We start from the raw sequence: 14,459 nt of genomic DNA, 5'->3' as shown, positions 1-14,459 counted from the left end.
TGAATGGGTGAGACTTGGGTAGTGTAAGGCTTCACTCATCTGCATTAGAGTTTGGATGCATTTGTCATCTCAGTTTTGCATTTGGCTTGTGAATCCTTGGCATCTTCCTAGAATTAATCTTCCATCTCTCAATATGAAATGAATGGAAGTTGTACATTGGAGTGTGCAAGATGGGCCAAAGCTGCTATTTGTTCCAACACCTTGCAAAAGTTAAAGTTCACTGTTGATGATCATCTATCCAAGGGCAAAGATGTATACAAAGGTGAAGATGTCATGAAGATAGGAACGTGATGCTAGGTATTTGCAGAGTGCAAAAAGTGAGGTTTTAATTCAGGAAGATTGGGATCCATTGGTTGCAAAGGAATGGTGGCCAGCAAAACACCAGACCGTTTCATCTTTATAAAATCCTGCTGTCCGTTTACAATACAGAACAATATGCTTTCTTGGGTCTCAATTACAAAGGAAAGCTGGTTTGTCTTGGTTTTCCTTGGAGCGCAGAAGGTAGAGGCGACCTGATCATGGTACACCCAATTGAGAGGCAATAGTAGGGTCGATAAATTTCGCCCGGCATTTCTGTGTAAGTCATGGGCTTAAGGCGAGAGATCACTTTAAAGGTGATCCGATTCTCTCATTTCAAGAGTTACAACAGAATTATGGACTGCACTCAAATAATTTCTTCAGATATCTACAAATTAGAGATTATGTTAAATCTAATACACAAGTCTACAGGAATAGGGAATCAGAAATTCTTGATGAATGTTTGAACAAGCATCCTAATACTGAAAAACTAATAGCTTATATTTATAACACCCTACTAAACAACGAGGTACCACCGACCGAACCATATAGATACAAATGGGAAAATGAAATAGGTCACCCTATCACAAAAGATATGTGGGACGAAAGTTTACAACAAATACATCAATGTTCATTAAATGCCAGACATACTTTAATACAATTCAAGGTCTTACATAGACTACACTACTCTAAAATGAAACTAAATAGAATCTTCCCACAAATCTCTCCTATTTGTGATAAATGTCTACATCTAGAGGCTAATTTAACACATACGTTTGCAAACTGTATAAAACTTAAACATTTCTGGACTGATATTTTTGAAATAACTTCAGAAGTTATTAATACAAAACTGGACCCAGACACAAAATTAATAATACTTGGAATATCAGAACAAAGCTTAACACTCACAACAAACCAAAGAAATTTCCTCAACTACAGTATAATAACCGGGAAAAAATTAATATTAAAATTTTGGAAAGGCCCTACAACCCCCACAATTAAAATGTGGATTACGGAAATGTCGGAGACCCTATACTTAGAAAGAATTAGACTTGTCTTAATGGACAAACAAGATATTTTCCATAAAATTTGGGCTCCATTCATTAACTATCTGAAGGGATAGATTGGCACAGCACAAGGACCCAACTGAAACTTGAACTCAGGACCAGATGAAAAGCTATACTTTATAACCTACGAACCTATCTCCATTGACGTATTACAGGTAACCCATTCCACCTCCCTTGTTTTTCTGTTGTGTTTTTTTCTTTTTTCTTTGTAACTTTGTACCCTCTCTTTCTCCCTCTTTCTATAAAACATAAAAACACTAGAAGCAGAAGTAATTGATAATGGAAAATTTTAATAATGTATGACTGATGTATATGAAAAGTTTTTTTACTATAATATGTAACTACATTTTATAATATGTCTACTTCTAATAAATAAATAAATAAATATAAAAAGTGATCCGAGGAAGATTTATTTTCACTAAGAGAGTGGGTGCAATCTACAATGCACTGGCTGAAGATGATGGTGGCAGGCATTGTCTCAAAGCTTGAGAAGCACTTGGACATGCACATGAATTGCCAAGACATTGTAGGCTGCAGATTAACTGCTGGTAAATGGGATTACTGTAAATAGATTTCTGATGGCGTGCAAAGACATGCTGTTTGTGCTATATTAACTATAGTGAGAAGTATTCAGTTGTAGAATATCACGTGCTTAGTGAGAACTTAAACATAACAGCCACTACATATGGTTGAACTTGAATTGTCAGTGCCCTAGGGAGAAGGGAAATGAGCAATGTTGTGGCAAGGTGGAAAAACAATTTGGTTGGCAAGAGACTTCCAGATTATGAAGGTAAGAATGGACTAGTTGATCTAAATGTAGTCCATCTTAATACAAGATTAGTGTAGCTGACTTCATTATTACATTATTCCAAATAAATTGCACCTTTGGCCACTGCTTGTCTTAAAGTAATGCATTCACCCAATTCCCTTTCGTTGAAAGAAAAGAAAATCTGGAATGGAAAGGAAATTGTGCTGAGTCCATGATTTGTAGTCAGTTGCACCCAAGCAGTTGTCCAGTTATTGTTTCAATTGTTAAAGTTGGGTTGGAAAATCAAATAATTGCAGGTACTATGGATACAATATTAGTGACTTGAGCAATTGCTATCTACAAGATAACATTGGCCCAGCAGAATAATGGTAAGAAGTTGCAAAATGGCAGCTTCTCCCATTCAAAAGGTTAACTGCCCCGGTGGGCCATTGTATCTGAATCAGGGGGTCATATGTCAGGCCATGGCCCTTTGGCCCACCATCTTCATGCCAACTGTGAAGCAGACATCAATGCCCTCCATAATGTTTGGGACATAGACCCATCATTTATTTATTGGCCTATGTACTCTACAATTTGAGATTTGTAATAGAAAAAATCACATGTGGTTAAAGTGCACATTGTCAGATTTTAATAAAGGCCATTGTTATACATTTTGGTTTCACCATGTAGAAATTACAGCAGTGTTTATACATAGTCCACAGTTCATACACTGTATATGAATCCCTTTGCCACAATATGGAGCACAGCATTCAGTGCCTTGGCTTCAGATTTAAATCTAGGTAAGAGTCAGCCTCCATTCGCCTATAGCTCGCAGCATGACCTTTTGGTGCTGGTGGTGCAAAGAGTGACATTATTCAGTGACACGGAATATTCCTGGAGAGGGGTGGCTGTGGCCTCTTGGATGGGTGGCGTTACAATGAGTGGTTTGACATGCATGTGTTTGTCAACTCTGTGGTAAAGCCTTGGGTTCAATCATGGAGCACATTGAGTAGCCTCCACTGCCTATAATAACATTATTCCGCTTCCCCACACTCGGAGTTAACATGCATGCATCTTTCAACCTGTGGGATGCATTAGAGTACAAGCAAGTCAGCCAGGTTGTCCTCAATTGTAAAGGGTCTGGTAAAAAATATGATTTTTCTGCACACGTATGTGTATGTGCAAGAAAAATGAAGAGTCAAGCGTGATGAATTGTCAAAATCTAATTTTCAGGTTTGTTTTCTTTTCTGCAAACAGTATTCTTCCATCTGAAATTGCTGTCGATGTTTTACCCCAAGAATTCCAAATTGTTGATCGGTGTGTCAATCTGTAGATGGTTGTTGGGCAGAAAGAGAAGTCTTCAATCTAGAAGGGTCACGACTCGAAACGTCACCTGTTCCTTTTTCTCCAGAGATGCTGTCTAACCCGCTGAGTTACTCCAGCTTTTTGTGTCAGCCTTCATGAAAATCTTGATTTGAGACCAGTTGCAATAATTTGCAAATTTATCCCATGCATTTTGTGTATTTTCAGCTCGGCCTTCAGGATGTAACATGGAAGAGAGAAAATAACTTTCGAAGAAGCTGCTTCATCAAAAGAATGGCCTTTCTGGACAACCCTGCCATTATCCTGGCTCACATTCGTCAGTCACATGTCACAAGCGATGACACGGGGATGTGTGAAATGGTTCTCATTGACCATGATGTTGACATGGAGAAAATGTACGCTCCTGTATCCAGCAATTTCAGGACAAAAGTGCAGGGGGAAGGGAGTGGTGAGACTCAGGGCTATGACTACTCGCAATCAGTTGACATTACCTCAAGTTGGGATTTTGGTATTCGGAGGCGATCAAACACAGGTAAAACCCTAAATGCACCTTGGGTGAGTAAGAAGTGTTATTGGTCTGTAATATGTTAATTTTATTTCCACAACTGCACAGTAAAGTTCAGTAATCTTGACGTGCCGATTCCTCATGGTACAATTGTTTTGAATCAAAATTGGTATTTTGGTTAAACTAGAAAAATACACAACTGTAAACTGATAAAATAGGTTATTAGTCTTGTAGTAAAGAAGGATTTGGGACATGACACTTTTCCTGGTTTGGAAAAGCTGACACTCAGTGGGGGGGGGGGGGGGGGGGGTTGACACAAGGTCTGTGTGGCAGGTTGTATCACATGACCAAGAAGATGCGTGTTGCGCTATTGATGACATTGAAGTAGACACTTGACTATTTTCCCTGCAGGATTCTGGCTTGCTGCTGAATAACAAGTGATTTTTCTGATGGATGTTCTGCCCATTCCACCCATTCCTCCACCCTGTGTTAGATTAGTTCAATAACATCCTTTACTGGAAAACAATGTGCAACATTTTAGTGCAAAATATGTAATTTAGATCATATTGGACTTTATAATTGTCTTGGTACATTCAACCTATTCCGTGAAATATATTGCTAAATTCTCAGTTGTATTCGACATTGAGAATTCCAACAAGTAATTTTTGAAGCTTTCAACTTAAACTCTGCAATTCAGTGTCCTAGTCAGCAGGTTTACGGATAGTTATTCCTCTCTTAAAAAAAATCCTGCCTGGAAAAATGGTTCATAATTCACAAAAGTTGAAGAAATGTCTCTCATGGGAGAGGAAGCACAATCCAATAACCCCTTTTGTTTCCTCAAGTTGAAACCTATTGGGTGTGCAACATTAATACAAGTAATATGAGCTGCACTTCCTCAGGTCCAAATCAGAACACTTAACACTATTCCAGACACACGATCGAATGATATTTTTGTTTGATCGTAAAAGAATAAAATACTGAACAAGAAATTCAGTTCGCTTTTGAGTTTAAGAAAACCCAGGTAATAATTTTATTCCTTGTAATCTGATACTCAATTGACTTTTACTAACCATTAACATTTCGGGAAGAAACATTATTAATGATTTATAGTTGTGAACCAGATTATTAATCACACATGTTTTTACATTTTAATATTCCCTGCACTGTTGAAACTCTTTATGGGCTCTATTAATGTTTTATGTCTTTTAAATTCAATTATTAATCATGGACACTTTCAGAATTTTGTTGGTATTTGCATAGCTGTGGTGTCATCTTCGAAAATTTATGAGCGTTTGACATAGTTATAATACAATATAAAATACCCATTTAAAACGTGTAATTGTATTTCATTATGACACTTTTATTGCTGAGTTCCCAGGACAAAGATTTTGTTTTTTGTTTTTAAAGAAATCCCTTTTTTTTGCAGCTCAAAGACTTGAACGATTACGAAAAGAACGACAAAATCAGATTAAATGCAAAAATGTTCAGTGGAAAGAGAGAAACGCTATACTCTCAGGTAAAGCATGTTTTGAGCACTCATGTACAATTTAAACTTGCTCTGGAGCTTAATAAAAACTCTAGAAGTTAATTGAATGCAGTATTCAGCGAGAAAAAAAAACTGCTGGAGAAACTCAGCGGCTCAGTGAATGCAGTATTCTTAGTTTAGAGATATAGCACGGAAACGGGCACATGTCCACGCCGACCAGCGATGCCCGTACACTAACACTACCCTACACACTACAGACAATTTACAATTTGTTCCAAAGCCAAATTAACAGACAAACTTGTACGTCTTTGGAGTGTGGCAGGAAACTGGAGCACCCAGAGAAAACACATGCGGTCATGGGGAGAACGTACGGACTCCGTTCAGACAGCACCTTTATTCAGGATTAAACCTGACTCTCTGTTCAGTTGTACTGTTTAAGCAAAATTCAATCTCATGTCAGTTTTGATAATTGCTATTGGTAAATTAAGCTAATGCCTCAAAGAAAGTACTGCAGCATATTTTTACACAGTATATGTGGTGGGGTGTGAGAAAGAAAAGTACAGTGAATACTAATGCTAAAAGCCTTCTTGATTTTCTATTGGTAGAAACAGTGATGATTTAATTTTAGTTATTCAACAGTAATTAGAGAGGTGCAAGATTGTAAAGCACTCTCAACTTGAGTTGTACTTTCACGGTAGTTAGTATTTGAACATTTTATAGAAAGTGTGATATGTAGGATCAATTTGAAAGGTTTGTCCATTGCAAAGTTTCAGAAGATTGCTAATTTTATTTCTTTAATCGATTCCATTTTTTCTCGGGTGCTCACAGTTGATGGTTCACGACACCAAAAGAGCGGTCACTGCCCTAGTCACTCGGTTAGTAAATTTCCCATCACTATGAAGCTTCATTAACTGCCATCTATTCTGCTCCCCCTGACAAATCCAGTGTCCATTTTCATGGATCTGGCTTTAGAAATCATGACCGTGGAGCAGAAACACAATGTATAGCATCAATGTAAATGCATGGCATGAATGGAGTCATGCTTGAAACTTCCCCAAGTGGTGTTATGGGATACTTTATAGAGATGGGGCGTCTGAAATTTCAATTCAGGAAAGAAATAGCAGACACATAAAAAGAACATGAACACTTTTATCTGCATTTTATGTTATCTCGAATTATCATAAATTCCATTAAAATTAATTTAATTTTATGTTGAACTTCCTTCTTTGAAGTATAGTTAATTCTTTCATAATGCAAAGGATTAAAAGTTAAATGGATGTGGCACAAGTTAATAGCAAATTTATCACAGAGTATCCTCTTTGGAGTGAGCGTTAAATGCTGCTTGAATAGAATTTTCATCACATGGAAATTAGTTATCCATATAAACCTTTTATCATAACTTCTATTTTTATTATTTTCTCATTTATGAACTTCATTTATTTAGTTAAGCCTGCCGTCAGTGCCTTTGTCACTTGTTTTTGGGGTTCCTAAGTCTGAGACAGACTTGCACCCATTGTGTGGCTCTTGTGAGGTGGCAGGGAATAGATCCGTGCAGCGCTTTATTAAAGTTGAGCCACATGAGAAAAAAGTAAACTGTGTTCTGTTTTACTTGTTGCATTATAACACCAGGCCATCACCATCAAGACCGGAGAATTTTTATAACTTCATAGGTAATTTAGTAGTGAATGACTATTGAGAAGTGGTTCTTCATATTTCAGCTGAAGAACTCGGCTGCTTGTTCGAAAAGAAGGACTTCCGTGTAAAACCACTGACTGCTGGAATATCATCTATGCTTTCTGTACGACTTGAACACTGTCCGCATCAGCTGAACAACCCATTCAATGAGTATTCCAAGTTTGATGGCAAGGTGAGTGCAGGATAGCATTTCACATTTTACAGTGCATTTTTGTTCGTAGATGTCCCATCTGTGTATAAAACAATCAAAAGATCCACCAAATAGTTGGTCACTATTTTTGAGGAGTGGGGGTGGTCATTAAGTAAGTTAAGAATCGACAAGATCAGTGTTGGATTGCTTTTTGTCTTTCATTTGATGAGCCTGCTGACTTCAACTTGTCATCCTTCCAATGCAGAACAGTTAAATACATAAATAAGTCTTGGGTGATTTCCTCTGTGTACCATTAGTAAGATCATAATTGTATTCCCAAGTCTGCTAAAATTAGTTCAGAGGAAATATTCCTCATTAAGGAAGTGATACAAATTCACAATCAACATTATTATTTTTTGCTTACAGCCCAACATTGTGTAAACTGTTTTGTTATTTAATGACTTTAGAATAATTCACTTTACTGCATTTGAATTCAATTCAAACTATTTGCTTAATAATCAATGAATTAAGCAACAAATATATTGTGGATTTTTATTCAACACTCAATAAAATAACTTTACAAATGTGTATGATGAATACTTTGTTGTCTGAAGAAGGGCCTCAACCCGAAACATCACCCATTCCTTCTCTCCAGACATGCGGACTGTCCCGCTGAGTTACTCCAGCTTTTTGTGTCTATCTTCGCTCTCAATACTGTTCTCTAAAAGAGTTGGCGGATACGATTTGATGGTATCCATGCCGTGAGCTATCATTTTTAATCTGATCTCCAAGTGTTCCTTGTATCACTCAGTAATGATATGAAGTTGGCTGAGCAGCCAATCGTTAAACTAATCAAACAATCAGTTAGCCGCAAAGAGAGAGAGCTCAGTTTCTAACCTATTATACTTTACAATTAGCATTAGGCATTAATCTGAAAAGGCTGCAAGGCAAAGCTGCAGCTGAAAGCAATTGTGAAGTTTGTGGAAGTTGCTGTCACTTGCATTGTGTAGTGGTTGATATGTTTATCAGTGATGTTATGAAACAAGAAATCTATGTTTCATCCTTGTGTCAAATCGGGACCAATATTTAATTTTTAGAGAAACTAAACTATTGTCGGAACGCACACAAATGTTGTATTCTAATTTGGCTGTCTGAGACAAACGCATGCTTCCCGTCTTTTCTTCTTACATGCCAAGGTTAGACATCAACCCTACATAGAAAACAGTACAGCGCAGGAACAGGCCCTTCTGCTCACAATGTCCATGCTAAACGTGATGCCAAGTTAAACTAATCTTCTATGCCTACACTTAAACTGTATCCCTCCATTTGCTGCATATAGAAAACATAGCATAGCAGGATGAGAGGGAATCTTTTAGAAACATAGAAAATTCTTCGAGGATTGGACAGGGTAGATGCAGGAAAAATATTCCCCATGTTGGGGGAGTCCAGAACCAGGGGTCACTGTTTACGAATAAGGAGTAGGTCATTTAGGACTGAGATGAGGAAAAACTTTTTCACCCAGAGAGTTGTGATCTGTGGAATTCTCTGCCACAGAAGGCAGTGGATGCCAATTCACTGGATGTTTTCAAGAGAGAGTTAGATTTAGCTCTTAGGGCTGAGGGAATCGAGGGATATGGGGGAAAAGCGAGAACGGGGTACTGATTTTGAATGATCAGCCATGATCATATTGAATGGCGGTGCTGGCTCGAAGGGCTGAATAGCACCTATTTTCTATGTCTATGTTCTAATATGCGGCTAGTTATTTAATTTTCTGGAAAAATAGACCAGAATGGGATAAAGTGTCAGCGATCTTCACTGTCCACATGAATGTTATAATCTGTCACATTGGATGTCCCCTTTCACATCATCACTTGTAAAATGTCATCCCTGTTTTCAATGAACATTAATGTAATCAAGCAGACTAAGCAGTCGATTTCATTGAAGAACTCTTACAATGGGTAAGGCAAAGCACTTTTTCTGACAATGAAAGCACTTTACAGTGAGTGAGCAAAATGAAGTATTTTCAGAGAGAAAAACTATGGAAAATGATGGGAAATGCTGAAATATAAAATGAAATTTGAAATGTCATTTTTTTTTGTGAAAGTATTAAAAGTACCATGTCTTTTTTACTGTAAATAGTTCACAATTTGGTGTTCACATCAGATCAGTTTTGTCATGATTATATTGTAAGTCAAGTTGAATTTATCAAATGGGCAAGTACTCAATGCACAGAAGCAGGAGGCATCTGTGACATAACAGGTAATTGTTGACTGGAGCTTCTAGATTTGTGCTGAGTTACACGTTTGCTTTCCAAATTTACTCTCAGACCTTGCCCATTATAATGTTTTGTACTGATGGCTTCATATTTCCATTGCAAGTTCTTGTGCTGCCAATTGTAAGAAAAGTGAGTGGTGCGAAGGCAGCGCACACTGTACCAAGGAAGCTTTTGTTTTACTGCTGTGACTTTAATTGACTCAAACTGAATTTGATAGTGTGCTTTACTGTAGTTCCTTCAACTGTTCCGTAGATTTTAAACAATATTTGGAACATTTCAACATGAAATCAGCCTAGATTATTAGGAAATTGTGTATATCTTGAGAACAAGCTCCATATTCCGTTTTTGTCATTGGTTTTATAACTTAAGTATATCATTTATATAAAGCGTACAGTAGACCGGACCATAGGATAGGATGTGACAGCTATTATGGGAACACGGTTAAGAGATGGGCAGCTGAATGTTCTGGAGCATTGATACTTGTGGCATGGCAGAAGAGGATGCATGAGATGAGGGGGGGGGGGTGAAATTATTGATGAGGGAGAACATTACAGCAACATGGAGATTATATCACGTGGGAATGTCCAGCGAGGCATTAGCTGAGCTTACTAATAAAAATAGATCACTTTAATGGGATTATACTATAGACCACCCAATTGGTGGTGGGAATTATAAAAGCATCTCCGTGGCGAATTCACAGATGGATATAGGAATAAAAAAGTTGTAACAGTAGACGATTTTTAACTTCCCCAATATTGACTGGGATTGATTTGGTGCAAAGGAGTTGGTTAGGGCAGAATTAGTTGAGTGTGACCAGGCAAGTTTTTTAAAAAACAATTTAGGTGGCCTACCAGAGAAGGAGCTACACTTGACCTTTGGCCAGTAACAGTAATTCTATTAGTTTTAAGCTAACATGTAAAAAGATTGAACTTGTCCTCGAGTTAAATTCCTAAATTGGGGCAAGGTTAATTTCACTTGCATCAGACAATAACTCAAATTTCACACAAAAGCCTGCAAGTGGGAGCTTTTAAAAAGTAAGATAGGAAGAGTTCAGGGCCAGTATGTGCTTATTAGGGAAGGGTAAGGCTGACAGGATTAGAGGTCCTCCCTGATTGATGAGGGGTGTTGAAAGTCTGGTTAAGAAAATGGCACATGCCAGGTACATGTCAGCTGGGATTGTGAGATTTCTGAGGTGTGATGCCCCTGTCCCACTTAGGAAATCGGTTGCGATGCTAGTTGAAGGTGGTTTTAAAAACACCAGGTCTTACATTCCACTACCTGCAACCTCTGGCAACCACCTGCAACCTCTGGCAACCACCTGCAACCTCCGGCAACCACCTTCAACTAGCATGCAACCGGCTTCGACTAAAAAAATTACCCATTTTAAAAACGGCAACCTATTTTTAGTCGCGGCCGGTTTTGAATTTTTTTAAATAATCGCCGGAACATAGAAGAAGCGGAAACCACTTTCGACCATTAGGGAGACTGACAAAAACCTCCGGGAACCTTGGGTGGGGCGCAAAGTCTCCAGAGGTTTCCGTTCAGGTTTCCTAAGTGGGACAGGGGCATGAGGGTGCACATAAGAAGGAAACTAGGAGAGTAAATAAGGTAAAAGCTTAAAAGATTCTATAAATATTGTGAGTAAAATGGTAGCTAGGGAGAGAGTAAATTGGCTTAAGGATTGTTCTGGTAATATTTGTGGGGAGCCATGGAGAATGGGAGAGGCATACCTTTGCTTTGTTTTGCAGAGAAAGACATGAAAGTTAGTTCAGGGGAAGAAGCAGCGATATCTTGGAGCATTACAACATGACGCCGGTGATGTTGGAGCTCTCAAAACACACACAAGTGACTGAATTCATTGGGCCTGTCAGGTTGCATCCTTGGATATTATGGGAAGCAAGGGAACAGATTGCAGGGATCCCTGGCAGTGGCTTTGTATTTTCTTGGTCATAAGAAGACTGGAAGATGTCTAAATATAATGACTAATAGATGACTAAAGTCCTTGGGGGCAGCAGAGGTGAGCTACCAAACTGAAACTCAGGGGAGTGAGCGATAGGATCTTCATGTGGCGGGGAAATTACTGGAGGGGATTGAAAGATAGGATCTTCATGTATTTGGTAAGGCAAGGACTGACCTGGCATAGTCAGCAAGGCTTTATGCATGGCAATTATACCTCATGAATTTGATTGAATTTTTCCAAGAAATGGCCAAGAGGATTGAAGAGGGTAGGGCAATCGATGTTGTCTACAAGGACTTCAAGGTATTTGACAAGGTCCTGCATGATTGACTCGTCCAGAAGTTAAGAACAGATGGTATCCAAGGTGAGCTGGACAATTGGGTGCACAATTGGCTTGGTGGTAAGAGGCAGGGGCTGGCAGCAGAAGGACGTTTTCCATATTGGAGACCTGTGACCTGGATCACTGCAGGGCCCGCTGCTTGTCATGTGTAGTAATAACTTGGTTGAGAATGTAGGTGACATGGTGAATAAGTTTGGAGAAGACACCAGAGTTGATGGTATAATGGACAAAGACGATGGTTGTCTCAGTTACGAAAGGATATAGATTAACTGGGAAAGTGGCATGGGAATGATAGTCAGACGTGGGAAGCAGTGCATTTTGGATCATCAAACCAGGCCAGGATGTACAATGAATGGCAGGGCCCTGGAGAGTGTTGCTAGTGCATAATTCCCTGAAAATGGTGGTTTATAGGGGAACTGGAAATGTTTTAGGGCCATTGGTATCTGAGGAAACGATGGAGTCAGGAACAGTAACAACATTTGAGAGAAATCTGGACAGGCACTTGAATGAACAGAACATAGAGGGAGGTACACAAAATTGCTGTGGAAACTCAGCGGGTGCAGCAGCATCTATGGAGCGAAGGAAATAGGCGACGTTTCGGGCCGAAACCCTTGAGGGATATGGAAGTAGTGCAGGCAAGTTGGTTTAGTATGGATAGACATGATGGTTGTCAGATGTGTTGTGCCAAAGGGGTGTTTCTGGGCTGTACAGCTCAATGACTCGAATATTTATTGCAGTGGTGATATTAAACATTGCAAAACATTTTTACCAATGTACATGTACAAAGTAAATTAACGTATATTGACAAGCATTGAAATTATGACTTTGCGTTAAATTCTATTCAAAACATGATAAATATTTGTAATGACGATGTTTTTACCATGCTTGTCAGAAGGGATCGAATGCAGTGGTATCATCGGGACCCTTATAGCATGTTTGCAATTCAGATCTTCAAACAGATTAAGGTGCATGGCATAAATTTGTTTAAAATCCTTACATCGATATATTTTTGGCAAGTTAAATTTGGTCTGTCTTCACTTTTGCTTTGATCAGTTGGTTGCTTATAATTTATTTCCTATATGCGTGTATATTTTTAATCTATAAATCCATCCATTGACAAATTAAAACTTTATTACAGCTTCACTTTAAAAATTGAGCTCCATTTAAAAATCAGATTAAAGGTGTAGTTTCATGTTTAATTGACATTAATTACATGACTGAATTAAGAATTATTCATCTTGAATTATGTTCATAAATTGGCACATTAAGACTGTATGAAGCTGAAAAGAATAATGTCTTATACTTATTGCCTTGCATAAACTTAGTTCCTGAAATGAAATATGCAAATAAATGACAAGGCAGATTTTAAAAGCAATGAGAGATAGTGAAAGTATGAGAAGATTCAAAGTTTAGAAATATAAAAAACAATATACGGTGAAAGGAAAGTTGGGGGTTTGATGTGCAAACAAACTTTGAAAATATATTTGACAGAATACCAGAAAATAACAAAATAGTGTGATTCTGACATTTGGGATTCTCCAGAAACCTGTTGTGATGATTTTTAAATAATATAATATGCCATACTTGGGCACATGGGCCTTGATTTTAAAGTCTAGTAGTGAGGACTACTAGACTTTAATTCTGTATTTAATTTAAAGTAATTCTGTTAGATTTGCTCAAAAGATGCATGTGGTTATCTTTTGAAGACGTACAGGTTTGTAGGTTAATTGGCTTGGTAAATGTAAAAATTGGCCCTAGTGGGTGTAGGATAGTGTTAATATGCAGGGATCGCTGGTGGGCCGAATGGCCTGTTTTCACACTATCTCAAACTTTTAAAAAATGGGGTGGATATATAATAGGAAGTTAATGAAATCTTATCGACACTGGTTTGGCCTCAGCTGGAGCATTGTGTTCAGTTTTGAGCGGCAGGAAGGAATGAAGATCATGTTGAGCAGTGAGAGTCCAAGAAAGAAACTGAAGGAGCTGAGATGGTCTTGGAGCAGAAACAGTTCTGGTGATTTGCTGGAAATGTTCAGAATGAAAGATTCAGAGAGTAAACAGGCATTTTTCCCTTGGTAACCATAGAAAATAGGGAGGGGGGGAGGGAAGCAAGTGTTTGTATGTGGTCAGCTTTTGTACGATGACATAAAGTGCTCCATAGGTTGTTAGAAACAAATTTTATGTATTCATGCTATTTTCTTAAGTGAGCATGTGAGGGAAATTGGATTATTGAGTAGCCGTTTCAAAAAGCCAGCAGAAGCACAATTGGCTCCTGGTGTTCTGTGTCATTATAGATTCACAAATAAAACCATTGGAAATGATGCAGTTTAAACCAATCATGCCCATTTTCCCCCAGCATGGTTTCCTGGATCATTTTCATTTCCTACCCAGCAGAACAAGAGGCTGTATGTACTCATTAAAAAAATCCAATAAAATTGCCGCTGACATTTTTTATCATTGATGAGAAAGATGGCAGGAACTCTGCTGCAATTTAATTCTTCCAACTACTAGGCTTTGGTGTTGACTATTTTCTGTATGTATAGCTGCCCTGTTTTTTTTTTTTAACACTTCATTATCATTGAGTCAGTGGCAACAGAACAGTAGCTTTGTGTTTATACCTGCAGCTAGTTTGTATC

At 38.2% G+C, this 14,459-nt stretch overlaps 1 protein-coding gene across 5 annotated transcripts in view; it reads left to right on the top strand.

Annotated features, from left to right (window-relative positions):
- Positions 1-14,459, top strand: part of mapkap1 (MAPK associated protein 1) — a 244,695-nt gene that overhangs the window by 34,455 nt on the left and 195,781 nt on the right. For 3 of the 5 annotated variants that reach the window (XM_033048807.1, XM_033048806.1, XM_033048808.1), the window contains 3 exons: positions 3,643-3,967; positions 5,367-5,456; positions 7,145-7,293. In XM_033048807.1, the coding sequence (XP_032904698.1) occupies positions 3,709-3,967; positions 5,367-5,456; positions 7,145-7,293 (498 nt within the window). In that variant the 5' untranslated portion in view covers positions 3,643-3,708. Of the gene's footprint in view, positions 1-3,642; positions 3,991-5,366; positions 5,457-7,144; positions 7,294-14,459 lie in introns of those variants that run through there. The other 2 variants (XM_033048810.1, XM_033048811.1) reach the window with 2 other exon arrangements.

Source organism: Amblyraja radiata, chromosome 32 (assembly GCF_010909765.2).
Source record: "Amblyraja radiata isolate CabotCenter1 chromosome 32, sAmbRad1.1.pri, whole genome shotgun sequence".
Taxonomy (NCBI): domain Eukaryota; kingdom Metazoa; phylum Chordata; class Chondrichthyes; order Rajiformes; family Rajidae; genus Amblyraja; species Amblyraja radiata.
The sequence above is the reverse complement of the archived record's forward strand: the minus strand, read 5'-3'. Positions and strand labels throughout refer to the sequence as shown.